Source organism: Amphiprion ocellaris, chromosome 4, assembly GCF_022539595.1.
Source record: "Amphiprion ocellaris isolate individual 3 ecotype Okinawa chromosome 4, ASM2253959v1, whole genome shotgun sequence".
Taxonomy (NCBI): Eukaryota; Metazoa; Chordata; class Actinopteri; family Pomacentridae; genus Amphiprion; species Amphiprion ocellaris.
In genome coordinates, this window is record NC_072769.1 from 9,171,072 (window position 1) to 9,198,064 (window position 26,993).

The following is a 26,993-nucleotide window of genomic DNA, read 5'->3' on the forward strand; positions in this document are numbered from 1 at the left end:
CCATTTATTGCAACCAAATATTTATTGAGAATATACAAAGGTTGTGCATAAATGTTTATAACCAGTTAGATTTCACAATACAAACCCAGAAAAAAGCAGAATTGCTGTGTAGCATTGCACACATAATCTAAATAAAATAAACTTTGCAAAAAAAATACCCAGCTGCAAAGCACCAGATCCATATCCAGAATAGACAGTGGTTGTGATTATGTACAAACCTTGACAGTGTTTACATACAGTGTAGCAGCAGAAATTTCACTTAAATTCACATTTTAAAATTTACAGCTAATGCGTTAGTTCTGACCAGTAATGAACAAGTCAAATACAAGCTTACATATTACAGACAACACAAATCTATGAAACCACTTAAACTGCTGCAATTATTCTGTGCCACTAGTATTCACAATCTTATTAAATTAAACCCAAATCAGTATATTACTCTGGATTACCTTTTTTTTTTTTTTTTTTTTAAAGTATGTTATTCTGAGTTGACAAACTGGTGACCTAATACAATCACATTGTCAACAGTATGTCCTGTAAGTCTTAAGTCAGAAAGTTCCTTGAAGATGTTGATGTAGGTGGGTCATTCCATGTCAACTCAGCGAAAGTTGGCACACAAGTAGATGATACTTCCATCTCTTACTATTCTAAATTTCATCAGCCTACGCATAATTCAAGATGTCCATCTGGCCGTTTGAAAATTAATGACTTTTTTTTTACCTGTGTCAACTTTAATTGGCCATGACTCCCATTTTTATTAACATATGAAAGCTTTCAAAGCATTAGTAATGTCATTCAGATATTATTCTCACAATTAAATTGATCAAATAGATCCTATGTATTAGACATATATTTTCCAACTTTTTGATAATGATTTCTAAATAAATCCTTAATTTGAGAGATCTTAAGCAAAAGTGAAGTCACCAGAAACGTCTGAACATCTCCTGAAAGTTTGAAGACTTTAGGACGTATGTGTCAAGAGATAAGAACATCTGAAAGTGGCCTCTCATCCAATTGCCAACTCACACTTGATTTTATCAGCACTTTCCACTGGGTGAAACATAGGGAAAATTTGGGAATTTCAGCCAAAATAAATGGGCAGATCATTCCTACAAACTTTCAAGATATTCTGAGATGGTCAAGCAGCTGATCTCCCCCAATCTTGCTGAGTTAACACGGAATGACCCAGGTGACAAATAACATCAGATCCACTGGCTTATGAAAAAGGATAGCATTCAAAGCAGACTCACTGAAAATCCCACAGTTTTTTCTCTGCAACATTTAAAGAAACCACTGAAGGTCATGGCATTCATGTTTGAGGCCAGAATCTATGGAAGTGCTTTTCTTAACAATCTTCTGCTGGTGTGACTGTGATCTCTGGTAGTGACTGCAACCCTGTTAGGCTGTTCTGTGTTTGAGATGCCATGACGCAAGCCCGTACCACAGTTTCTGATGGGGCAGATTGGGATGGTGATGACGATGAAGAAGATGCAGAGAGGTGGTGCTTCCTGAGTAGGATCAGACGAGGGTTCTTCAATAAGGTATAAAACAACACCCAACGCCTCCTCGCCCGGTTATTAACATTGGATTCTGGGAAAAATGCAAGTAATGAGGAAACAAAAGCAGGAGTAAGATTAGATAGTGGACAGGTGATAGCAGTAAATGATTGCTCATGGCAGAGGTGCAAACACACAGTACTGACCTGGCATAGCATCGCTGAATGTGGCATATGCAGATGTGTGGTGCTTCTCCAGCTTGTTGGAGATCAGCAGCTGGCAGAAACATACCATGACTGGGTTGTTATGATAATGGTCAGCAAAGATCATCCCAATCCATGTACTGTAACCTGGATCATATAGGGAAATATAGTTAGATTATGAGGAGGAATACACATTTAACCAATGCTTACATGCTACTAATTAAAAATAGGCACCTTCCAAGATCCATTCTCTGCATCTGTAAGACTGGAATACCAATGGAAAACGCCACTACAACTAATTTTGGTACAAGAAATTTAAGTGATTGAGGTGGGTAGAAGAATTATAACCAAAAAGGCAACATAAAAAAAAATCTAGGTCAAGGTGAGTTTGAAAAAAAAAAGACTTTACTTAATTTCAGTGGGCTAGATGCATTAAAAAAAAACACACCAACAGCAGCAACAACACAAGGAAACACACAGGAAGCACAGGAAACATAAAGCCAAGGTCCTCTCACAGGTTGTTTATATATATATATATATATATATATATATATATATATATATATATATATATATATATATATATATATATATATATATATATATATATATATATATATATATATATATATATATACCAAAGGGGATAAACTCCACAACAGGAAACCAACATTTAGATCAACATTCGTCAGAAGATAGAAACCACACATGCAAATGCACTCCAGTCAATACATAGTATCTTCAAAGAGGAAATCAGGTTGTATAGAGTTAGGGCACCCTTCAAAGGAAGAGAACAGACAAGCAAAAAAATACTGAAAGGAATCTTACTTCAAGGAGATAAGAACAACACCTTTATTTACAAAGCTAATAAACTACAATTCCACACACTCTTAGGACTGAATCACTCCCATGTTGTGCTTCCATGTAGTGTTGAAGAATAGTGATAAAATTGTTTTCAGCTGTCACAAATCTCACGATTTCTTGTGAAATATCTGTTTGGCTTGTTAAGTGCAACATCAATGTATTTTGATTTTTTTTATTACAGTTTTTTAAAAAAATAGATCAGTGTCTCAAGGAAAAATTTCAGTTATCCCACTTCATTTCTGATTTACTTTCTGACTTCTAATTATCTGTGAAATGCTGCCATCTCCTGGAATATGTGGATGCAGGCAGGTAAAAGTAGTATCCCTTGGCAAAGCCCACCAACATCAAATCATAACAACAGCACCATTTTTCAAGTTTTCTTCCACTGTAGTATATTAAATACTATAAAACAACACTACACAATACATGATCGTTGTTTTGCACAAGTTTTCAGTTGACTTTAAGCTTACCGGCATCCATGGTTTCATATCCCCTCTGCATTATGGTTCGGTCTATACGGGACACAAGCCATGTTCCCACCACTATGCTACACAGTAGTCTCAGTATGCAGGTGCTGATTCCCATCACCACATTGTAGAAGAAGAAGAAGTAGTTGAAGCAGTGGAACGCCTTCCTGAAGAGGAAAAGAAGGGGAAACTGTAATTTTAAATTGCTGTTAAAATAGTTCTTCATGATTGTGGCTTGTTGTCATGTTACAGGAAGAATGAATTTCCTTGATGGTAATAATTAACAGAACTGTTTATTCACCTGAAGCTCATTTACCAGTTATTGAGCAAGGGAGGATGTGCATGTTTTATAGCTTCAAAAATAATAATAATTACACGTCTGGCAAATAAAGGATCTGTTTTATCATAAGGTTCATAATCCTGAGATATACCAACCTGTTGTTGAGAGCCAGAGGTTTCTCCTTATCTGTGGGAGACATTTTGTTCTGAAGGAAGAAGATCTGAACCATAGCTACCTGGAGAATCACCAGGCCGATCACCAGAGCGATGGTCAGACTGAGAGACACAAGACGAACTCAGTCAGTGCCTCTATCTATTCCTATTCCCCCATATAACCACAATCATCGTAAAAGTAACCATACAGTATTGTTCCCAGGGTGTTCAGCATGGCCACCACATTTCCATGCAATACAGGAAGAATCAGCGCATAGGCTAACAGCATAGCAAAGAGGAAGTAGACAAAATGGACTATCAGGTACCCTAAAAAAATAAGAAAACAGAAAAAAAACAACTTTTGATCGCAAACATATTTGCTCAATGAATTTCAGAAATCTGCAACATAATGGGATTAGGTTTTTATGAAAGTAATAGTGTTGTAGACATTTTCCTCCTTTATGTGAACTGGGTTAGGTTAGTTAGCAATGTGAGAGAATATTTGATTACATTTGTTTCTACCTGGGCTCACATCTTGGTGCAGGGGTACTTTGATGAACCGTCATACGAACATATTTTAGGCTTTATCTTAATGCAAGGTGTCTGTCACCAGGCCAGTTGTTGTTTTTGTCTTGAAAGCACACCAAACTTGTCAATTGTTCATGTTTTTAGATCATGAAAAACTTACCCCACAGTGTAAAAGCTATTTGCCACCCAGAGTATCTTGCAATGGAAGCCTACAAAATTCAATGAGAAAACATGTTTGTGCAAGAGGAATATGGAAGGAGAAGCAAATACATGCATACAAAAATGTCTGCACATGCATCCATGTACTCTACATATTTGAGATATTGAAAGGTGGTAGGGACCGTTTTTACTTTTTCATATTTATATGGGGTTCAGTGACCATATAGTTTGCAATATGTGTCCCATATTTGCAAGCAGGTCATACATCGTAGGTGTGTTTTACTTACCACACTGACAGCAGAGCGAGGTTTGTGAAACTTCTCAGGGATAAAACTCTTCTGTCCTTTCCACAATCTCTTCAAGTGTTTCCTAAGGTGATATAATATGTACACCATTACAGTGCTGGTAAATATGCATTTGTTGCTTTGCTCTCTTGTAGGGAAAACATCTTATCATGTCCCGTAAACAAATTTTCAAATCTTAACATGAATTATGCTTTTTTTTTTTTTTTTTTAAAGTTCTCTTACCTGTAACATACTAAAATATGGAAGGTGTAGGCAACAGAGTTGAGACTGGCAAAGATGGTGGTGGCTAGCCAGGATACTTGAAAAACAAAAAATAGATCAGAGCTTATCCTGACTTTATGTTACCATAAATGTGGTGACGTGTCCATTGTGTTCCTGATATCATATTTAGGTATGTTTGTTTGATTTATTAGGCCAAAGAAATCCGGTGATAGCATTTCCAAAATTTGTCTCATGTCCTCCTTAAGGAAACATTATTCACACAGATTATACATCCTCCCAAACAGTCTGGTGGTTTAACTCACTCCTGGCCACGTCAAGGAATTCTTCCAGCTGTGGTATCATGACTTCCACAGGCTCGGTTTGGTTACAGGAGGTCACCAGCTGTTGTAGTGTATTCTTCCACCTCTCTACTTGGTCAAAAGCAACATCACTGAGGCTGTAGTCCGCAAGTGTCATCTACAGGAATAACAGAAAGACATAAATATAGCAGTACATGCAGCAGAAGCACAAATGATTTAGTTTTACGCAACTGAAATATAAATCATGTTTATCTGTACCATATATAGGCCTATAAGGGAAATAATTGCAGTGCCAATGAGCCTGTTGGGAAACTTGAAGTAAGGGTCCCAGTCATACACTCGCCTCTCGAACCAGGTGAGCGGCCTACTGCAACACAGAAAGGAAGGTCAGAGCCGCTATGTGTGATTCCATGACTGTGTGCTGTCACCTGTAAGTGCTGCAACTACAAGACCACTTTGAGATTCAAAAGAAGCGAGTGTCCTTTGATGTCCTTGCTTTTTGGCATAATTTCATATCAACTATGCCAAACTTGCAATTTTTTTTTTTTTTTAACAAAACTCTGATAAATCATTTGGAAAACTGGCACTCAGATGTTTGATAGTAGACCCTGAACACACCAGAGTGGACTTAATCATTGTGCACTGAACTTTATTAAGACACACAACATTAACGTCAAATACAGTGGATATAATGTGACAAATATTGCTTTCATGGATTATTACTCTCAAACTCTGCAAATACAGATTTCACTCATTAAACCTCAACATGTACATGTTGACTTATATATAATAAAGATCTTAATGTTTAATTATGGCTCTCTGGAAGGTAGTCAAAAATACATAACAGATTTTGGAAATTTATTCAGTGATTTTGGAAGCAGTTGAAAGTTGTAAAGTGAACAGTACTTTTAGTATTTTTGTAAGAAGTAAAGAAATGGAACGTCATTGTGCATTATAACTTGGATAACAGCATTAATGCACTTGTAGGTTAAGTGTGTTTTTCTACCTCTGTGTTTTCCTCAGCAGTCTCTTAACATGCTGGACCTGGTGTTGTTCATTCAGCTCTTCAGGGTCCTGGTGGCAGATTCAGCAAATTCATACTCATGCAAAGGTTTTTATATAAAACAACACAGTTTTTATAGTAATCACTTCAAATCCTACAGTTGCCAATCTATCATTTAAAAATGTAAGATATTTTTGTTAAAATATTGGCCAACTTCACATAATAACAGACAGACTTTAAAACAAGAAAATGAGAACAAAATGAAGGCTAAAGCACCATAAATGATATAACATACAGCAAGAATCATAACAAGTTATGCGTTAGTCCTGCTGACCTCTGGTTCCAGTTGCAGACGTATTCGAACAGCTTTAATCAGTATATAAAGAAATCGTCCCAGGAGGAAAATGAAGGAGAGGATGCAGGGCCACTGGGAAATGATCTTCTGGTATCTCCCCAAAATCTTTAAAAATCACAAACAATGGCTTGATGGAAACCACATGGCAACAGGCCCATTCTAATGGGTTTGGATTTCATGCTGGGTTTCGTACTCCCCTACCTTACCGTCGGGACAGGTGAATGTATCCCAGACTGTAACGATGATCCTAAAAACAGATTGAAGATGTGTTGAAGACTATTAAAATTTCACCATCCACATATTTACTAGTTTATCTGATTATGAACTGCCTAGCTCCTTTTATTCTTGAAGTTTTTTGTTATCTTTTAAGAAGTTGCATTTGCATCAGTTGTACTTTGGTTTTTACAATGTTGTAAAGTTACACACTGGGGAGAATATAATATGAATTAGTGTTTACCAGCCCACAGAGTAGAGTATTCCCAGCACTGCTCCGACCATTCTGAATGGTGTGGACAAACAGGCAAAGAAAGGGAAATATGCCAGGCCCACTTCTAAAGCTCCAATCAGATACACTATAGCTGAGGATGACAGTCAGAGAACATTGCATCAGTTGACATATTATTTGTTGTATCTGTTTGATAAAGAGGAAAATAATGTACCTCTGGCCCAGTTTGGGACATCGAAGAGGAGGTAACGTTCAGAGAAGAGCAGCAGGACACTGCTGGAAACTGCACCATATGCGAAGCCATAGGACCATCGATTACTGAGGCTGCCTATAGTATCCAAAGGCCTGGGGCACAAGAAAAATAAGATGACATAAACACAAATAAAACCATATTGCTCTTGTAGTAGCCTGATAGACATCACAGAATAGCAGAAATATGGATAAAGCTTTCTCAAAGGATTGCTGCTACTGCAGCTTACTTACACTACAATAGCAAAACGCCCCTTTAGGAAGGCCAGTCTGTGGTCAATGGCAAATTTCTGGGGTCTTTTCTGGAGGAACGACAGCACCCCTACAATCACCACCTGGAAGACAAGATGTCAGTACATAATACGTAAAGAAATGAATAACAAAACTCACTGGAATGCCTGTACCTGTCTGCTTGTTTCTGGCAGCTGTAGCAGTGAATGTACCCCTGTGTTGTGTTGCAGTTGTTGGTTGTAATGCTTTTATTCTGTATTCCAATTGCTCTAGCGTTGCTACTTTGTATTCCTTGGTGGTATACTTTATATTGTCAATCTCTTGTACATTGTAATTGTAACTCTATCACTACTACATCTGCGTCCTCTGTTAAAGGTCCCATATTAAACCCTTTTTTAACAAGTTCATGTAAGTCACATTTTTTCTACCATGCTGGTGTTAGCCCTGTTCCAAATAGGTTGTTTCAGTAGCTGAAGCTTTAAATTCAACTATCCCACATCCCTTTAGGCAAGAAACCTATGTACTCTGTTCAATGAGTAATGATGAATAAAATTAATTCAATCAAAAAGTGGATTTTACCTGTTTAAAATTTTTTTTAAAAAGCCCTCTATGGGACAGATTGTGGCTCAGGAGGAAAGTCTAGTCATTGATCCCAAGCTCCTCCTCATTGAACCAAACACTGCTATAGTCTCGCCTAGCCAGCTCAATCTGTAAAACATAATGGTCTGGCTGCACCTCCCTATAATTCTGCTTTAGAGGGAAAAGGATCTGGCTTGTTTGTGTTTCTTTAAACCAGTCACAATTGTATTGGGCAGGGTTAAAGCCAAGGATGCTGTGAATGTGATGCCGCTAAATACTTAAGGGGTAAACTCGTTTTGTTGGGACGCTTTCATATGTAGAGACACTTTATCATTACAATGGCCATTTCCCTACAAAACAAAACACCACCACCACCAATAAAACACATCTGTTACTTATTTACCAATGAAGTAGACAAACATAAATGAATATACTTTAGCTTTGGAGGAGCTCCCTGCACTCGTGAAAATCACTGGTGGTATGTGGCAGGAATGTTAAATTCATGGAACACTTACTGATGGTAAGAGTGAAAGATGCAGGAAGAACTCCACAGAGATTCCACTTTGACAGTCATCAATTCTGGAGACATTGGAGAATCTGGGACAAAATGAACATGACGTTACATAAATTAGTGCTAATGACCAGGCAGACCTGAATAGACCAAAGTCCGGGTCAACTAAGGTAATGACCGGAGTGAAACCAATCTTAAATGTGAATGCTAAATTGAACGTGGCATTAGCATAACAAAATAAGAGCAAACAGTTGCAAAGTTAAGCACTGTAACACTAATGACAATGATATGCGATATTTGAGGTTCGTACTTACAGCTGTTCCCCTTGGTTTCTTATCATCTTTGATAAGCTGCTGCCTTTCAGGTCGAGAGAACTGTGTGTCTGCTCGACTGCATGGACAAAGGAAGCGACTGTGGTTTGATATCACTTCCCCTTTTCCTGGTTTCAACCATGTGACTCACACATCTGACCTTTGACCTCAGGATTCAACATTTTATGTCACTGTTCTTCTTTTAGTCCAGATCTCTTTTTCCCTTACACACACACACACACACACACACACACGCACACACACACACACACACACACTCACACACACACACACACACACACACTATTGACCACTGTGTTACTCAGTATAAGGAGTGCAAACAGTCCACTCTCCCACTGAGCTAACCAACCGATCATTCACCCTCTGCCCTCACTTTTCAGAGGAATGTTACTTAGATTGCATTATCGAGTTAATGATATCTCCTTTATTTGTTTTCTTTCGCCCTGGTATCAACTTTAGTGCAGAAGCTACACACACTGGACCATCTGTTTTATGCCCGCTGTGTACATGATCCTTATCAATATCAGATTTGGTGAAATGTCTCAGTTAACAAAAGAAAATATCACAAGGTTGCTGCTCATTGAAATTTATGTTGTTCATGAAAATGACACATATTTAAGACAGTTGGAATCCAGTTGTCATTTCAAAGATTCATTTTGGTGTGATAATCAGATCTCGGTTGGTCCCTTGGCGGTGACATCAATGGCTGTGCAGATCAGCAGCTCTCGTCCTTGACAACGTAAATGTCCATCTTGATTTTTCTGTGAAGAGAATAATGACATGAAATAGCTGTGACTGATTGTGGTGGCTGACATGTAGGTCAACTTTGTATTAACGATTGTGATCAGGGTTAGAATAAGGTCAGATTTTTCTGGGAAATCAGACATCACACTCAGTCATTATCTCTGAATGTGTCGGGAGTGTGAGGAGGTTTTAGATAAACTGAATGAAGCTATGAATGCCATTTGTATGAAAAGCAAACTGAGCTACAAGTTTAACAAAAAATAAATTCAGAGAGAGGGCTGCACAGTAGCTCGGTGGTTAGCTGAAAAGCAACCTATCTGACCAGCTTTCAGCAGGAGCTACACTGGCAAAGCCATCCATCATTACAATTAAATTTAAGAGTTTTTCAAACTGTCTTTTTACTTCTCTCACTTTACTAACAATTACTGCAAAATGACGTACTTCTTTAAACTGTGTAGTCTTTATTTGTTTGAATCAGCTGCCATTAGCCAGAGTCTCTGAATTCTTTCACCACCAGAGAGCAGCACAGGCATTTTGTCCTCCATAAAGTTACCTTGTGTGGTGTTGAACTGGTGTGTGAATGTAATTAGTGTGGAGCAGCTGTGTGTACTCACCGACTCTGGGCGCACAGTGTACACTCATTGGCATATGTGTTTCCATCGTTGCCACACACAGGAGCGAGATTCATAGGACACGCCAAGATCTCCGGCATGTCAAGACAAGAAGGCTGCCAAAATAATTAACCATTATAATCCAACATAACAATATTTTATTCTAATCTATAATTAATCGTTTTGAATTAAAGTTATTTTCACTCTACACATCCAGCCAACAAGGCACAAACACCTCCCTATACATACAGTCACTCAAATGTTACTATTGTGAAAAAAACGTCACCCTTCTCTCATGTGGAGACTTCTCCTCTGCACCTTTAAGACAAACAGACAACCATAAATGCATAAAGTTCACCTTACATGCAAATACATAACTAACCCAGTTTACATGGGGGAAAAATATCGAAGTTTAGAGCTTATAAAACTAACTCAGCTGATTCAAACTACGTGGATGTATTCTAGGAGGAGAAAAGTAATTATACCACCTGTGATACACTTAAAAATGTTGTTTGTTGTATACGAAAATATGTAAGTAGAGCACACCAGAGCCTATTATGTAATACTTAATTCAATGCTGTCATAAATGAGTGAAATAGATTATGTTTATCAGGACATGAGATAATTTTAGATGTGAGTATGACCTATTTTGCCGACAACGGTCAAAGAAGCAGAATTGAATCCTCTTTACTACAGTGTTTTAGAATAAAACACGACCATTTTCAATAGATCAGTACTTTTCATTGAGTAGCTTCTAAATTCAATTTGCTCCACTGACTTACATCTAAATCTGTATCAAACGTCCAACTAAAATACACCAAAAACATCTCAAAAAAAGTACATTGTTTCCCCAGAAAAGTGTTTTTTTTCTTTGTTACCTGCGGCGACACAGATGAGCAGAAGTCCCAGAAAAATAACTTTCGCAGTCATGCTGCTGTTGGATGAATAACTCTGAGTGCCAGACACCTGCGAGTGCGCTGCTGTTTTTACAGGCAGTTTAACTGTATGTGCGTGAGAACACAGCAGATGAAAAATGGACACGTAAACACTTGCGAAATGTAGAAACCATTTGTCATCGGCACACAGGAACACACACAGATACACAGCGTCTGTACATGACAAGCTCACATATATGTATATAGGACATGATAAAGCAAATCAGGAGTCTTTTTTTCAAAATGTATGAATTTTATTAATGTAAAGAGTAACTATACACAATGGGTAACAGACTCAACAGCCGTAATACCTAAAAATGTAAACAAATAATAATATTGAGCACGAGAAGAGAAAAATCCCCACCTTAGTATTGTCCTGCATTTCTCTCTTTAACTCACTCCTGTCTCTCAATCACATGTAAGCCTAACCTTCTCTGTTTCAAGTCTCAAACAAGTCTTTAAATGCAGTGGTGTAGCTTAATTTTATCTGAATTGTATCTGTGTTCCAGTGCCGAGATTTGTTTTTTAAGCATGTTTCATTTTCCATAACCAAATCTCTATTTCTGCACAGTTTAAAGAAAAGGCCATGAAGCCTATAAAGTGCTCATTTTGAAAAGAAAATAGGGGTTTGCTAGGACAAGGATCAGATTCTCAGAGTTGGTAAAGGAGCCAATATTAGATCCCAGAGATAACAGAAACCCCTTCCAAGATTTTGTATGACACAGAGCACCTGTAATGACAATCTGTCATGAATTTAAACCCTGGCTAATTTTTGAATTATAAAGCATTACAAGCACAACTCTATTTGACATGGTCCTCATATCCACTCTGGCTTATTGACTATGTCTTATAAACAATTCTGTGAAATATCTCAACCTCACCTCTAAATTTTGAATTACTGACAGTACAGTTAACTTCAGTGTGGCAGTTTCTGAATGTGAACGAACAATAAGATTAGAATTTGGCAACAGCACTGGAGGCTAGAAAGAACTTGCAGTCCAAATAAGACTGAATGAGAGCACAAATTTCACATATGTGCCTTTTTGTTTCAAGCTGCTGACAATGCGAAGTGGAGGATTTCTGTGGTTGAGCTGATGGATAAAGACCTGAAATCAAAGCACAACTTAAACTTTACAAAACATTTTCCTCCTCAGAAATATGCTGGTTGATCAAAGATACATGTTCAGTTCCTTTTGGCACGGATACTGTTTGTTCACTCCACTGGTAACATTTTTTTTTTGACTTGACATCACGAAATTGCTACTGTACATAATATCCACATCGGTACTGACTCAGGTCTTAAACACTCCCGTAGTGCCCTAACACGGGCATTTAGAAAAGCGTTTCCATCGGATTCATCTCTCTGCCAAAAATCACATTTTCTTCCATTTTTTTCACAACATAATTTGGGACTTCCCACATATCTCTGTGTCGATAATCCAAACACAACGAAGCAGAATTTTGGCCTCTCTGTTCCTTCACACGCAGATCTGGTAGCATGCTTTGGTACACACATAGAAGCGCTGATAGTCCAGATGTGTGGCCCACTGGAAAGCATGCAGTATATATTTCCAGGTCCCTTTCAAAAAAACCAGTCCAAAGTCTTCAGTAACCCCTTAGCCAACTTGTGTCCGTTCTAATTAGCCTTCAGTTCCATTTCAAGAGGGCAGGGTGGGTAAAAACAAGCCAGTATAGCAGACTGCACATCTTGTACAGACACCAAGGAACCACAAGATTTTTTTTCTTTTGTTTTTGACAACGAAGGACAAAATTTTATAAACAATACAGTCAAGTTTCTTCACAAAAAGGTTCTTTTTGTGCTTTGATGCATGTTGGTATCTGTCGTATACATTCCTTGGCAGCCTACATACATTGTTGTTTTTAATGGAGTGCTCAAATTTCTCTCTCCACCAGTATAGGCACTGTGCTGGACAAAGTCAAGGACACCGGGAACAACAAATAAAATAAAGACGACTTGGTTAGCAGTCTTAATTGTTATCCAAACGAAGAAAAGAAAATCTCTATAGAGGTTATGTCTGTCTAGGAGAATTAAATTATCTTTAAAAATCTAATTAGTAAAAATTATTGTTGACAATTGCACATTTGTGACTGAAACTGGATTGTAAATGCGTTTTTTTTACTGTCTTTTGCATTAGAAAACGACTGCGCTTGGTAACGAAGAGAAATCGATAGCTTAGACCCTGAATAAAAAAAAGCAGTCAGTCCATCTTTTAACAACTGGCAGTGAATGATCCAGAATTGTTTTTTAGTTTTACACTGTCGCGATTTCTCAAGACAGAGTAGCAAATACACTGTCTCCCTGACTACTGCTAACTACTTTGAGGAAAGGGGATTGAAAGCTAGAGATGTCATTCTAACATCCCCTGTGTCTTGTCCATTGAGTGAGTAGCCAGGCTACATGCTTTCCAGTCTAACACAGGATTAAAATCCTGCCGTCACTTCAAGTGTTCTAGTCTTTTCTTTCTACCTAACCACCTAGTGAAGGAGAAGCACCAGTCTCCAACCCTCACACAAATATCTTCTCATCTTAAATATATTTATATATATTTCTTGCATTGATTTGCATTGAGTTTTCATTGTTTCAGTGTCTGTCACGATACCTGCAGTCTCTGCCTTTTCAAGGCTGTGCGCTGAAGTGCAGGTCCACTGAGAAATGATAACAATTAAAAAAGACTAAAAAGTAGAAATAAAAAAAAAAGAACACAGTTTGTCTCCCCCCTACAGTTTTATGGTCCATCTTTTCTAGACTGTGTGGGGGGAGGGTGGGTGAAGCAAAGCAACTCCCACTGATGGTATGTTGAGGAATCAGACACAGCTCTCCCTGGTCTTGTTGTCCATGAGGAAAGAGTTTAGCTGGGAAATGTCCACTACAATAGCGTCCCGCTTGCTCAGATGGACATCTTTCAAATGGTCCTCGTCACTTTGGTCCTTGGCAAAATTTACAAACACCTGCAGGAGAGAGGAGGAAAAACACATTAGATTTTGACTGAATTGAAGTCACAACCTTGTTATGATCATGGCGTGCGCTCGCTTACTTGGTCTAACGTGGTCTGAGAGACGGAGTAGTCCTCTATGCTGAGTGCCTCCTTGTTCTTGGCGAGCAGGGAGAAGATGCGGGCGAGGGAGGTGAGGGACGACGGAAGCTGGTACTGCAGCATGTTGCGGTGTTTCTCCTTCAGCGTGCTCCCTGGCAGCTCCCGCTCAATAAACTCCATCACCGGCCGAAGGTCTGGGTCCGGCCCCGCCACCCGCAGGATGATGGTGTAGCCATCACCAAACCTGACGGGAACACAAAAAACACATTTTAATAATGTATAAATTCATTCCTATCTTTTTGCCTCTGTCTTTGATTCTGTGAATATCACAGGTATTTCTACAGACTCGGCTGTTCTTTATAGAAATCTTTGTTGCAGCTACCACAAATAAGCACTGTATGTCAGAGCATTTTCAAGACCAAACCTGTATATATTGCAAAAAATTACTTTTACCACATATTAAAGTCTTATTACTTTTTGTGACTGCAACAATTAATGCTGCAATCCATAAGATTCATCACTTAAACATTTCCAGAAAGTGCAAAGATGTCCACATTTGTGAGCCACAGTCTTGAGAAACGTTGTGTTGTGTGTTCCTACCTGTTTTTGAGGTGTTGTACACTGCCCAGACAGCGGAACCTGCCGTTGACCATGATGGCCATCCTGGTGCAGAGAGCTTCACACTCCTCCATGCTGTAAAAAGCAAGAGAAACAGATCATTCATGATAGGTTAAACACAGAAATTGAGCAGGAAACTTCTTTTTATCGGCACGTCTTTAATTATCTACTTCTGTTAACTGATTAAATTAATTGCGATGCCTTGTCTAACCTGTGAGAGGTCAGGACTACAGATCGTCCTTCTTTGATGATGCTCAGGATGGCGTTCCAGAGAGCACGACGTGCCTTCGGGTCCATCCCTGTTGTTGGTTCATCCTATTAACAGGCAACAAAAAGACACTAAGTTGCTGCTATAAAATATTGTTAAACACACATTTATTGTTGTTGGTAACTTCAGTGTTCTGTAGTGCATTACAAAACAGTTTTTTTGTTTTTTTCACTGACCAGGAACACAACAGGAGGTCCTCCTATGAGAGCAATAGCAGTAGACAGTTTCCTCATGTTTCCTCCACTGTAGCTGCCTGCTGCCTTGTCCACATATTTGACCAAACCAAGTTTCCTGATGCCCCACTCTGCCACCTAGTGGATGGGAAAGAGTTTGCATGAGTATCAGCCATCTGTTGACAAAATGGCTGAAGAATTATGGAGGTTGTTTACTGGTATCAACCATCATCTGATATAATGCCTAATTAAAACACAAAAACAGAAAAACAAGACTGCACAGATAGAGTTACAAGTCTAATTTACATATAAAAGACCAATATGTTAGTGTGTGTTAATGTATTTGTTTGGTGCTGACCTCACAGACTTCCTTCTCGGGCACTCCTCTCAGGATAGCGTAAAACTCCAGGTGCTCTCTGCCGGTCAGGAGGTCATTGATGGCGTCAAACTGAGGACAGTAGCCCATGTTCTGATGCACCTCATCTATCTCTGTAGTGACACTGGAAAACACAGAAAGACACGTTTATAAGCTTTATAGAAAGTAAAAAATACTTGTAAACATAATTTATCCTTCTATTCAATATTTTCCAGAAATTCAATTGTAATTTCCATTGCACTATACATAGACAAGGCTGACTATACGCAATAAGTTGAAATATAATCTCTTCTCTTGTCTTCTCTTACCTCTTGCCAGCCAAGTAGGCCTCCCCATTGGTGACCACAGAGTCTCCCGTCAGCATTTTGAAGGTGCTGGTTTTCCCTGCTCCATTCACCCCCAGTAAACCAAAACACTGCAGGAAAGAGATATTATGATTAATCTTACACATTCATTACTGAATAACCCTAGTAATTTTTAACAGACAATGAACTTGCTCATTTTGTAATTAAAACAATGTAACCAACAATCATAGTCCACTGTTTAATTGGAGTGGTGAGACAGGTGTAACAGGTAGAAGACATCTGTACCTCTCCAGGAGGGATGCCAACACACAGCCGGTCTACGGCCGGCTTCTGTTTCCGCTTGTAAATCTTGGTGAGCTGCCTGAGCTCCAGGATGTCTGACTGTCCTCCACCGCTCAGGATCCTCTGTCGCTCTCTGGCCACGTCCTCGTCCTCCTCTCCAATCGGCTTCAGGTGACTGGTGGATGACCTGGAAAGGCACAGCCAGGAGAGGTCACATTTAAGATAGACTTACAGTGTCTTTCAGATTTGAATCTCAGAGGAAAATTCAAACCACATCCAGTCATTACTTTGAGGTGCGTCTTAGTCAGGAGTGTTGTGAATTGAGAAGAAATTTTCTAGTCCATTTCTAGACTGTAAAAGTTGACAGATCAGACATATATCTAACCAAAAGACACTCACCTGGCCTTGATACAGAAGCGGTACTGAATAAGGACGGTGATACAGAAGAAGACAACACCCTCTATGGCCATCGCAAACAGGTTCTTTCCAACCATGTCCCAGGCCAGAGGAGAGCGGAATCGGTTTTCACCTACAACAGAACAGGCGTTTTAGCACTTTTTCCTTTGTTGTCCAGACAAATAGGAATACATTTATTAGAGGTGATAATAAAAGTTTGCTATTCTTACCAAATCTTTCTAAAGCATCAGCCATTGCCTGGTTCTTCACCATGTCAATCAGTCCTCTGCCCAAGCAGAAGTGAGGGAAGATGAGGAACACATTCTTCAAGATGTCATTGATGCCACCGATTTCCTGACAGAGGAATGAAGTCAGTATTCGGTCATGAAGGGGTCAGCAGTAATTATTTGACTTGAAAAGAAAAAAATGTTTTTTAAAAAATATATTTTCAGTTCCTCAATAAATCTACTGCTACTAATAATTTTCTTACATTGCTTCCAAACAGCTCCAGGACAAAAGTGGACACGCTGCCATTGATTCCTATCAGTATGTTGACACTGGTTAGGACCACATAGGCTGTACTGGGGATCTTAAAGAAGAAAGAGGCTGGGTACATCAGAGGGGTGATTGACCATCTGGAAAAAGACACAAATGTATTTTTTTTTAAGATATAAACAGGTTAGAGAGAAATAAAAAATAAAGACAGCAAGACCCCAACAATTCTGAATGTTTGTCCAATTTACCCATAGAGCAGCAGCAGCAGGGCCAGCACGGGTAGATTGGTGGAGGAGACGTAAGCGTCTTGTTGAAAACACACAAAGATGATGATCACCAGTGTGGCCGGAACTATGTAGTTGCACTGCATGAGAGGGAGGAAGAGGATTTTGTTACTTTTATTACGCAACATCAAGATTACAGTGTTGGACATTTTGACTTTTTTCTGCAGTGCTGTGGAGCCAGTTGTGTCAGACAGTGAAAGTTCTTACCATATCCCAGACAAAGTTTGCCAACCAGTAGAGGAAGGGTTGTACTCCACTAATGAACTGCATGTGTTTGGCCTTGTTCACTCTCTCTTGGATGAGGAAAACCACAAAGCTGGCAGGGACAAAGGACATGGCGAAGATCACGCAAATGGACACCAGCACATCCACTGATGTCGTCATCCTGGGAAAGAGAGACAATAGACAAGATACCAATGAGAATGACTGTGTGTTAGGAAAGATCAAAGGTACTGAAACTTCTGAATTTATTTACTGTAATACTTACAATGCGACCTGTGACAGCTGCTCCTTGGTAAGGTTGAGTGGATGATTGTAGGCAGTGATGCCAAACTTTGTTGGGTCTTTTCCAGCCGGCAGACTCGCTCGTAAGATGCCGTTGTTCATGACGTTGAGGAAGGAACCAATGCTGTGCCAGCCCTTGTTGTTAAACCAGATCTGGATAGAAGAGAGGAAGATGTGAGAGATTAAACTCTGAAACTCTGAAATCCTGTAGGTAAATTAGTAGCTTGAAAATCAGCTGAGTCTGTAAGAGAGTAAAGTTTATGCTTTTGTAAGGTGCCACATACAAATTTGTTCCCACAATATGTTTTCCTCACTACTCTGTCTCCCTCTTTAGCCCTTATTCTTCTTTCCTGAATTCAAAGTAGCCTTTCAAGTTTCAAAATTCTCATGCATTTTAATAGTTTTTTTGTTAGAATTGGTGCATATTTCTAGGTTCTGCCTAACAGCCAACTGAATCAAGATAAATAAAGATGAATATATGGTTTGCTGCTAAAGTTTATTATCTGGGATAAAGCAGAAATCAGTGAATCAATTATCACATCAAATTGCACAATATGAATCAAGTGCATGAAGCACATTGTGTCCATATTGTGGGTTTAACAGGGACATTGTTGAGGGAATAGTTCAGGGAGACTCAACTGTAACCTCCAGAGCCGTGTGCTGTTGCATAACCAGAGTCTGCATGTGTGTGTGCGCTAACCTTGACGTTATTCTTGGTGTCCAATCCTTGGATAAAATTGGAGAGACTGTGAAAGAAACGATCTGCTGCAGTTCCCTAGAGGACGGGCAAAACAGAAAGAAAAGGAGAGAGAAAGAGTGGGAGAGGGATACAGCCTTCTTTAGCACATGGGTAAACAGACACTGTTCAGACTTGCAATAATAAATCAAGTCTCAGTTCACTATAGTTGTGTTTATACACAAAACAGACATGTAAATTCCCTGTATGTCTTTTTACCCTGACTAACTTAAACCACAGTAGGCATTTTATCACATTTTATTGTGTAAAAAGCTTCTGTGGACCACTTTATTGCAGTATGTATCATAACAATGTAATGGGATCTTACTCTTTCAAGACGGAAGCGTCTCCTCAGCTGTGCAATCGCAACATCAATTTCATCTTTATGAGACAGAAACTGAGAACTTCTGGCGCCCAGTGAAAATCCACCGTATCTGTTACAGAATACAGTCATTTTAAAATCAGAGAAGGATGCAGTAGAGAAGCACTCCAATCAATATTATAGATATAAATTACACATGCATTATGTCTGATAATGTACCTGAATTCATTGACCCAAATCTTGTTCTTCAGGCTGTAAGAGAGAAAAATAAATAACTCAATGCTTAGTGCTTCCATGAATAAGAAGAATTCAAATGACAAATATGAAAGCTGTGTAAAGGAAAATAGGGTTTCATGTGAGTGTTACCTCTTGCCGATGATCTGAGCATAGGTTTTCACCAGATAGTCTGACACATTTCTGCCAGTCAGATTCTGCAGAGTGTCTTTGTCACTGATCTTCATCTGGAAACAACAACAGGCCCAAGAGTTAATTAACTTGTGCTTGTTTGTGTAGCTGATACCTCATATTCACTATACACAATTTTAAATTGTATTTAGCTTTCAATTCTGTTTGTCTTCACTCACCTGTGGTGGTGGAAGTCCTCCAGCTCCAGCTGGACATTCAGGCAGCATCCTCTTTCGCCCTTCGCAGCTGCACTCACACAAGGGAGAAGGATTCTCCATGCTCCAGTTGCCTTTGTCGAACATGTCCTTTACACTTTGAGAGACTTGTGGGACCGACCACTCATCCAGAACTGCAGTACAAGGAGTGTCCCTGAAACACAGATAGAGAAGAGTAAATATTGAACTCTAAATCTTCATGTATGCGGATAGACTACAATATGGGCATTATTCCAAAAGTTTAGCTGAATGTAAAATCTACTGTAAATCCATATGTGTTTTAGTTTCCTACTGTAAACGTAAGTTAAGTTTTTATTTCAGAACTCACGGTATGGGCTCTTCTTCCATGCAACGTGTTCCAAAGCCTGGTTGTTCTGTCAGAGCTCCCAAGAGTTTGTTGTTGTGAGGGTCTTCAGGTATGTCATTACTACAAAGACACGAGAGAACCCATTGCCTTTAGAAGCACACAACCAATATTGGCTGTCTAGACAGTTGAATAATGAGTTAGAATTAATAATACGATGCACAGAGACATTGACGTTTATCAATAATTTATGACACCACCACTCTTTCAAAACCAATTATTTCACAGCACTTAAAACAAATTTGTCTAACAGCTGTGTTCAGCGCACATGTCAACACGTGCTCATTGCATGAGTGAGGCTGCATGAAAACCTCAGTACAGTTAGGTAACCTTTTACATCTTTAATGAGTTGCAGACTTTGTAGATGGAAATAGCGCATTTATTTAAAAAATGTGCTTGTTCATTTTTTTTTTGCTTGACATGAAAAGAGTGATCTGATGGAGGTAAACTGAAAGTTAAAAACTTCTTTAACAGACAGTTAGGATAAAGGGAGAAAAATCTTTTTTCTGCACAACAATTAGATATAGAGTAGAAAGTTTCAGTTTTTCCAGACAGAGGGAAAGATCTATCTCACCTGATGAAAGTAAACTGTTCTCCATACATGCCAGGATCCAGAGCCAGACTGGGGTACTTTCCAAATGGAGGAACAATCAGGCTGAACACCAGGGCAATGCACACAAACACCGCTGGAAGAACAATCTGAAAAACACCATCATGAAAATTTGTTACAACTAACATACATAAATACAGATACGACTCAGAATTAGTACTTCTTTGGTAAAAGGTTTCAGTTGTCAGAAAACTCTGCATGATTGATGCAAAACAAAAGACTATTGATGCTACCACTAAGTTTACACTCTGTGTATATGAAATTAGCATCAGTGTACCTGAGCAAAGAAGCCTTTCCTGGAGCGCCGAGCGTAGAGGAATCGTTTCCAGAGGAGTGCAACAAACTGCTGTCTCTTCAGACTCCAGCCTTTGACCTGATATGAACCTTTGCCATCTGTTCCACTGAGCCAATCAGTCTCACGGGATTCTGGACAGAGACAGAACGGTGCATATTAGCAAACTTGCAACATGGTTAAGTGTGTGTCCTATTTAGTAATACCTCTAAGAATAAATGCAAATGCAATTTAACAGACAAAAGCCACAGATTTGTATGTTTTGTAACACAGATCAGTATTTTACTGCACTTCTGTGTCTTAACGGTCTAGGTACAAACACAGAGTGAAAGATCATACGACTGACAGCAACAGCACTGTTTCTATCATTGTACTGTGTGCTGGATGGTGTATCTCTACCTGGATCACCTTCAGAGTCGTTGAAGTCAAAGTCATCCTCAGTGAAGGGCTTCAGGCAGCTCTGGTGGTCTCCAAATGCATGACGACGACGAGTCCTAGTTGGTACGACTCCATCTGCAGCAATAGGAGAGTCAAAGCTATGAGTTTCATGTCTGCTGTTTACATACAAAATGTTCGACCTGCAATGCATGTGAATGTATAAAAAAAACTTCATAAATCTCACCTGAAAGCTCAACAGAATCCACTCCACTGTCCTCAGCCACTTTCAGGAAAATCTGCGGAATTGGAAGGCATAAGATTTAAACACTGACTAAGCTGAAAACAGATGGCTACAGATGGATATAAACAGTTAATGAAACATAATTCATAGATCAGTTTTATTCTATTAATAAGCATGTTTATTACTACAACCAAATTTAACCACACATAAAAGGTCATGCAGCTCTTCAGTGCCACTTACCTCCTCCAGGGTGGTATCAGATATTCCATAACTTGATATCGCGAGGTCAGTGAGTCGGTCATCCAGCTCGTGGAAGAGCTCCACAAAGGCTCCATCTTTAGCAGACTGGTAGGGCAGGATGTAGGTCAGTTCATGGCCGAGATCCTCCACCAGGCGAGCCTCTGGGACGTGTTTGAAAATCACGTTGGAGATGAGGGAGACGTCTGTAGGAAAGAATGAGCAGATAGAGTGAGAGGTTGGTAATCGGGAAGAGTTAACATAATTATCTTTTAAGCATCACTAGGATAATTTAACATTTCAGCAGAGATTATGTAACATTCATTCTCGGTTCATGCTGATAAGGTGGGTTTAATTTTACAAGAAAGGAAGCCAGGTTATTGTCAGTTGTTACCAATAGTGGTGGTTTCACTTTCTGGTTCGCTGCCAAGGCCAGCATCTGAGCTGCTCTCCGATACACTGTCCTCCTGAACAAAACACATAGAAGGTAAACAGCTAAGAAGAACGAAAAAGACTCGAAAGACCACTAGAAAAAGGTTTTTTCATTGTACATCTGTCCTTCTTTTGACAACAATGTTAGAGAATGAAAAATGATAATGTTGTTTTCTTCACAGCTATTGAATAACAGAATTATTTCATATATCTCCTTTCTCCATGAAACACTTGTGTAATACTTCTGGTTACATCTCTCACCTTCTCGTTTTTCTTGCTGTAGGACACTGTGCTAGCAGAATTCCTGCAGGACTGCAGTGACAAGTCATAGTCTCTCTTGACCAGAGTCAGGTAGTAGCCTGTTCCCAGTTGGGTTTTCAGGAAGAGCGACGAACCCACACAGCACAGTTTGCCGTGGGAGATGATGGCAATCCGGTCACCCAGGATGTCGGCTTCATCCATGTGATGAGTGGACAGGATGATGGTGCGCCCTGAGAGAGGGACAAACAAATTTATTTGCCTTTCTATTAACCTTATTTTCAAATATGTAACAAGAAAAAGCTGCATGTCTAAAATAGTGAAATGAAAATAAAAAACAACTTTAGGACCAAGAAGCTAATATTAGCTTTGTTTACCTTGTCTGTACTTGAGCAGCAGGTCCCAGATGCCCCTGCGAGCGTAGGGATCGACCCCAGCAGTAGGTTCATCCAGAATCACAACCTTTGAGCCTCCAACAAAAGCCAGGGCCACCGACAGCTTCCTCTGCATCCCACCTGAAAAGACAAGAAAAAGAAAAACTCAGAAAGATGTTTTCCAGAATAAAATCCATATGTAACTTTTCTACATCTTGCATACCTAATATTAATTGTGAAATAAAGGGAAGTTAAAAACTGAAAACACAAAACTGACCAGACAGGGTGCTTGTGCGAGACTGTCGTTTGTGTGGCAGCCCAACATCATTCACAATTTGTTCCATTTCGGCCTTCACCTTCTGCTCTGGCAGCCCCTTCAGGCGGGCGTAGAACCAGATGTGTTCCTCTACTGTCAACCTGGATTACAGCAAATCTCACAATTAGCAAAGCACAAGATGCTGAAAATGTCCAAAAAATTCAGACCGTGATGTTGTACACGTACATGCTGAAAAGCACATTGTGTTGGGGGCAGACGCCCAGATTCTGTCGGATGGTGCTGAGCTCAGTGCGGATGTCCTTGCCGAGGATATAGGCAGTTCCAGAGGTGGGTGGGAACAAGCCAGTAAGGATTGACCTATGAAAAACCAGGCAGGAACACAACAATCACCATTTCAGCTGGGTGGATTTTAGATCCTTGAACTGGTTTCTCAGTTCAGTTAAACTGAAGAGTACTGTAGATAGTGTGTGTGATATCTTACATAGTTGTGGTCTTGCCAGCTCCGTTGTGGCCGAGGAAGGACGTGATCTGTCCTTCATAGAATCTCAGGGACAGTCCGTCAACGGCCAGTTTGTTTCCATGGCTGTAGACCTTCACCAGATTCTCGATGTAAACACCTGGATCAATGTGGCTTGGCTCTTCCTCAATGCAGACAGCTGGGGATGAGATAAAAACATCATTTTGTCAATGACATAAGCTATGGTATACAAAAAATATCTTCACTTTGATCTTGTGACAAATTTTCAGTAATGTTTTACATCAAAATAGTAATAAGGATTATGATTAGTACCTTCAGCGTTGCCCTTCTTTGACAGAGGAGTGGAGATGTTCTTGTTCTCTTTCTCTCCACACCAGTACGTCTTAGTGAAAGGGAAATACCAAGGTCTGGGGATCCCATACTGACCTGTAATAGAATCGATTGCATGTAAATAACTCATTATACTCTTGACAATATCAGGGTAAAATACCACAACTTTTTATGTGACTCACCAGGGAATACAGCTTCAATGTACCAGGTCATTATTCCGTATAACACAGCATCAAACAGCATGAGGCAGATGGAGGTGGTCAGGTTGTAGCTGTCTTCCTCCAGAGGGCTGGCAAGCAAGTTTGACCACTGGATTCCCACCCCCTGCTCCTCAAACAGGGCAAAGTATTCACATCCAAAGCCAAAAGCCACAGGAGACAGCAGACTCTGAGGTGAGGCACAGAAGAATCAGATTTTATTGGATAGAAAAGAGAACATACTGAGTATTGATGTATGAAAGTATATTTGCATTCATATTTTTTTTCTACACACCACTACAACTTTTGCTCCAAAGCCCACATAGTCTTGCCAGGCAACACACAGCACATAGGGCAGGTATAGAGTGAAGTATATGATGCCACCACAGGCCGCTGCCAAGTTGGCACGAGAAAACAGGGTGCTGATGAGAAAACACTGCATGATGGTCACTACGCCGAAGGATCCCAGGAAAAGAAACACAACGCCTGAGTCACTGTAAGGCAGCAGGTTTCCCATCTGAGAAGAAAGAGAGAGAAACCAAATGATATCACTTGTTTTTCACCATTTAATTGAATTTCTGGACACGATGGGGAAAAAAACTGAGCCACTATTAAGTTAAATGCTCAGTAAAACAACATCAGTGATCAGCGTGAGTATATTTACTTCGTGTCCAGACATTCCTGCATGATGACAAACTGGGTGTACACATGTATGTGTGTGTGTCAGTGACAACACCAACCTTTAATAACATCACCAACAAGCCTGCGCTGATCAGCAGTGGGATTAAACTGCTGATGAACCAGCTCAGCCACAGGATGCCATTGTTCAGTCCCATGATCCTCATAGTCTCCTTGAGTCGGGCCTCCTTTTCGTACACCACACCCTTGATGATGATGGCTACTGAGTACATCCACGCCAAGGTCATGAAGAGAGGCATTGACCGACTCATCACCCGCAAGAAACTGTGAAACATGCCACTGAAGGTCAGCCACAAATACTCGAGAACAAACGATTTGTTCTCTTGTTTTTTTTTGCTACAGCTTTCACTTACATATCATCAACATAGCAGGGGTAGGGCATCTGCTGAATGTAGATTCCTGTCTTCTCTTTAGTGCCAGTGACAGCCCTGATGATTCCTTGCTCAATGACATCCTGCAGGTAAGAAAATCCACCCCAAATATACCGAAGATCCTCAAAGGGGTCTGCCCTAGGACCAGGGTCCCAATAGCTGCAAAACAAGATGAAAATCAGTAAGACAATAAAAACATAACAGTTGGAAAATCAACAAAATATGATTGACGACATTAAAAAAACACTCTTAGTGAAAACAACCACTTACCCATCTTTAATCTTGTTAGTCCTCTCCACATTATCAATGTCCATGCGTATTTTGTAGTTGACATTGGGTGGCAGGTCGGCGCTGCTGGTGTGGCCAATGTCCGGAAACACGATTCCAGCCCAGAACTTCTGGTTATCCAGGAGACCCATGGATTTATTGACCAGTCGCTCCTCATTAGCTACCGGCTCAAGCTTGTCCAGGTTCACACACTGAAGAGACAGTTTTGATTAGAACAAATAAAGTGTTTTGCACTGTAAGATGGAAATGGCATGTGAAAACAAAGTGTCACCCAGTTAAAGATGAACACGGAGAAAGAACACAAGCCAATAGTGTGAGGTTTTTATAGAAACATGATTCACTCCCATAAAGGTAGAAAGTCATTATTTGAGCATGACTTCTTCTGAACAAGGGCTACTTAAAATCTTTACAATAAAGGTGTGATTGTTTATTTTGAAGCTATCATACTTTACTAATCTGCCCTTTTGCAATTCCTGCTCAAACAATCACAAGGTTTCTCACAGTAAAAATAATTCAGAAGTGGACAGCTATGAACTTTATACCCTATTGCACAAACGCATGTGCCTTGAGTAGACACTGAGTAACCACATCAGAGTTGATTTGTCAGGACCTCATGCAGATTAACCTCTATCATATTTTAGGTGACATAATCAGACTTGAACCTCATCCTTTCCTTTACTAAGGCTGCAATAACCAGTGACTTCAGAAAGCATAATAAGAATCACAGCATAAGCATTGTTAATGCTGTAGGCATGACAGACTTATATGGCCGTAGAAGGCCTTGACACAGATTTCCGAGTGAGAAAAACCAGTTTACTCTCATTATATGATCTTCTTAAAGGATGAAATACAGTCAGTAGGTCAGTGGATTTGTTTGCAGTGTTGCTAAACATTCGTCAAAGAAATTGCACAGTGTTCCACATGTAATGGGCATCAACTAATGGTTTAACATTCCCTCTTTTTAATGACATGTTTGTTTCCTTACATTATCAATAGCGGTAAGATAAAAGAGGAAACTAAAGAGGCTGAAGTCATGAGGTGAACATTAAAATGATCTGTTACAGTTAGAAGATCATCAGTTTGTCACCAAACTGTCTGTGTCATCAGTCTATGGAATGGAAAACAACATAATTTATTTAGTTTGTCTGATCATTAACATGTATCAGAGGTACATCTCATAGCTCTTAGATCATTTTTATGCCTGAACCATGATGTATGTTTTATAGACAACTCAATGGAGAAATTCTCTGACACAGATAAATAAAACAACAAAACACAATGGAATAAAATTGATTAACATTTGGCAGGAAGATGAGGGGCAACTGTTTTATTGCCAGGGCTCGGCTCTGGCCTACTGACCAAGTAAACAAGAGGCTGTGACACACTCATCATGGCCATAATTTGATTTGATGAAGGAAGTAAGAGGAAAGAACATTTGATTTGAAAGCTTTTAATAGCCATGCCTGGATCTAAAAGTAGTTCAAACACATTAATGAACAACAGAAGATGCAGGAAGGTTCTGTAATGCAATGACCTCAAAGGGCAACTGGTATTTAACCTACTTCCCCACTTGTTAGATAGAAGCTAACAGCTATTTTACAGGCACAACTTAAGACCCATATGGATGTGTGTTTATTGGCCATGTCCTTGAACCCATGAATACCCAGTAATGTAATTTCACTCCCCTGAATGAATGAGTCATGTGAAAACAATATAACATGCTCTATATTTCCATTCGACCTCAAAATTAGTTTAGCATTTT

At 39.6% G+C, this 26,993-nt stretch overlaps 3 protein-coding genes across 5 annotated transcripts in view; all 3 read right to left on the minus strand.

Annotated features, from left to right (window-relative positions):
* Positions 1-3: 3 nt before the first annotated feature.
* stra6l (STRA6-like) lies at positions 4-9,109 on the minus strand. The gene is made up of 18 exons (XM_023279911.3): positions 8,663-9,109; positions 8,353-8,434; positions 7,262-7,362; positions 6,993-7,123; positions 6,791-6,911; positions 6,535-6,580; positions 6,313-6,438; positions 5,982-6,049; positions 5,234-5,342; positions 4,979-5,132; positions 4,677-4,752; positions 4,437-4,518; positions 4,151-4,199; positions 3,672-3,789; positions 3,466-3,585; positions 3,034-3,197; positions 1,703-1,846; positions 4-1,590 (listed from the first exon to the last, which is right to left on the minus strand). Exons 1-18 carry the CDS (start codon positions 8,686-8,688, stop codon positions 1,346-1,348), a joined length of 1,962 nt encoding a protein of 653 aa, XP_023135679.2. The 5' UTR covers positions 8,689-9,109; the 3' UTR covers positions 4-1,345.
* Positions 9,110-9,250: 141 nt separating this feature from the next.
* Positions 9,251-11,042, minus strand: spink4 (serine peptidase inhibitor, Kazal type 4). The gene is made up of 4 exons (XM_023279923.3): positions 10,914-11,042; positions 10,322-10,353; positions 10,039-10,151; positions 9,251-9,441 (listed from the first exon to the last, which is right to left on the minus strand). The coding sequence occupies exons 1-4, from the start codon at positions 10,963-10,965 to the stop codon at positions 9,396-9,398; spliced, it is 243 nt and encodes an 80-aa protein (XP_023135691.1). The 5' UTR covers positions 10,966-11,042; the 3' UTR covers positions 9,251-9,395.
* Positions 11,043-11,202: 160 nt separating this feature from the next.
* The window catches only part of LOC111575002 (phospholipid-transporting ATPase ABCA1-like), a 38,667-nt gene continuing 22,876 nt past the window's right edge, over positions 11,203-26,993 (minus strand). For 2 of the 3 annotated variants that reach the window (XM_023279890.3, XM_023279889.3), the window contains exons 13-49: positions 25,214-25,422; positions 24,926-25,102; positions 24,614-24,836; positions 24,169-24,390; positions 23,859-24,063; positions 23,659-23,772; positions 23,350-23,524; positions 23,094-23,225; positions 22,869-23,008; positions 22,595-22,732; positions 22,221-22,450; positions 21,922-21,994; positions 21,531-21,733; positions 21,294-21,345; positions 21,071-21,184; positions 20,657-20,805; positions 20,344-20,468; positions 19,734-19,832; positions 19,370-19,559; positions 19,152-19,246; positions 19,005-19,037; positions 18,792-18,897; positions 18,428-18,502; positions 17,711-17,880; positions 17,431-17,608; positions 17,188-17,303; positions 16,935-17,079; positions 16,675-16,798; positions 16,448-16,577; positions 16,052-16,235; positions 15,770-15,876; positions 15,444-15,585; positions 15,089-15,223; positions 14,856-14,959; positions 14,627-14,719; positions 14,027-14,270; positions 11,203-13,940 (exon numbers count right to left, since the gene is read on the minus strand). In XM_023279890.3, coding sequence (XP_023135658.2) covers positions 13,797-13,940; positions 14,027-14,270; positions 14,627-14,719; positions 14,856-14,959; positions 15,089-15,223; positions 15,444-15,585; positions 15,770-15,876; positions 16,052-16,235; positions 16,448-16,577; positions 16,675-16,798; positions 16,935-17,079; positions 17,188-17,303; positions 17,431-17,608; positions 17,711-17,880; positions 18,428-18,502; positions 18,792-18,897; positions 19,005-19,037; positions 19,152-19,246; positions 19,370-19,559; positions 19,734-19,832; positions 20,344-20,468; positions 20,657-20,805; positions 21,071-21,184; positions 21,294-21,345; positions 21,531-21,733; positions 21,922-21,994; positions 22,221-22,450; positions 22,595-22,732; positions 22,869-23,008; positions 23,094-23,225; positions 23,350-23,524; positions 23,659-23,772; positions 23,859-24,063; positions 24,169-24,390; positions 24,614-24,836; positions 24,926-25,102; positions 25,214-25,422 — 5,295 coding nt within the window. In that variant the 3' untranslated portion in view covers positions 11,203-13,796. The remainder of the gene's footprint in view (positions 13,941-14,026; positions 14,271-14,626; positions 14,720-14,855; positions 14,960-15,088; positions 15,224-15,443; positions 15,586-15,769; positions 15,877-16,051; positions 16,236-16,447; positions 16,578-16,674; positions 16,799-16,934; positions 17,080-17,187; positions 17,304-17,430; positions 17,609-17,710; positions 17,881-18,427; positions 18,503-18,791; positions 18,898-19,004; positions 19,038-19,151; positions 19,247-19,369; positions 19,560-19,733; positions 19,833-20,343; positions 20,469-20,656; positions 20,806-21,070; positions 21,185-21,293; positions 21,346-21,530; positions 21,734-21,921; positions 21,995-22,220; positions 22,451-22,594; positions 22,733-22,868; positions 23,009-23,093; positions 23,226-23,349; positions 23,525-23,658; positions 23,773-23,858; positions 24,064-24,168; positions 24,391-24,613; positions 24,837-24,925; positions 25,103-25,213; positions 25,423-26,993) is intronic. The other variant, XM_023279891.3, reaches the window with a different exon arrangement.

Bases quoted from the DNA above. Each gene is read 5' to 3' on its own strand.
- stra6l (XM_023279911.3), bottom strand. From the start codon at position 8,688: ATGATAAGAAACCAAGGGGAACAGCT. The intron at 4,519-4,676 runs GTAAGAGAACTT...ATATCACCTTAG, and splicing joins CATATTTTAGTATGTTACAG to GAAACACTTGAAGAGATTGT. The intron at 3,586-3,671 runs GTATGGTTACTT...TGTGTCTCTCAG, and splicing joins AACACCCTGGGAACAATACT to TCTGACCATCGCTCTGGTGA.
- spink4 (XM_023279923.3), bottom strand. From the start codon at position 10,965: ATGACTGCGAAAGTTATTTTTCTGGGACTTCTGCTCATCTGTGTCGCC. The intron at 10,354-10,913 runs GTAACAAAGAAA...TTTGTCTTAAAG, and splicing joins GCTCATCTGTGTCGCCGCAG to GTGCAGAGGAGAAGTCTCCA. The intron at 9,442-10,038 runs GTGAGTACACAC...TTCTCTTCACAG, and splicing joins ACACTGTGCGCCCAGAGTCG to AAAAATCAAGATGGACATTT.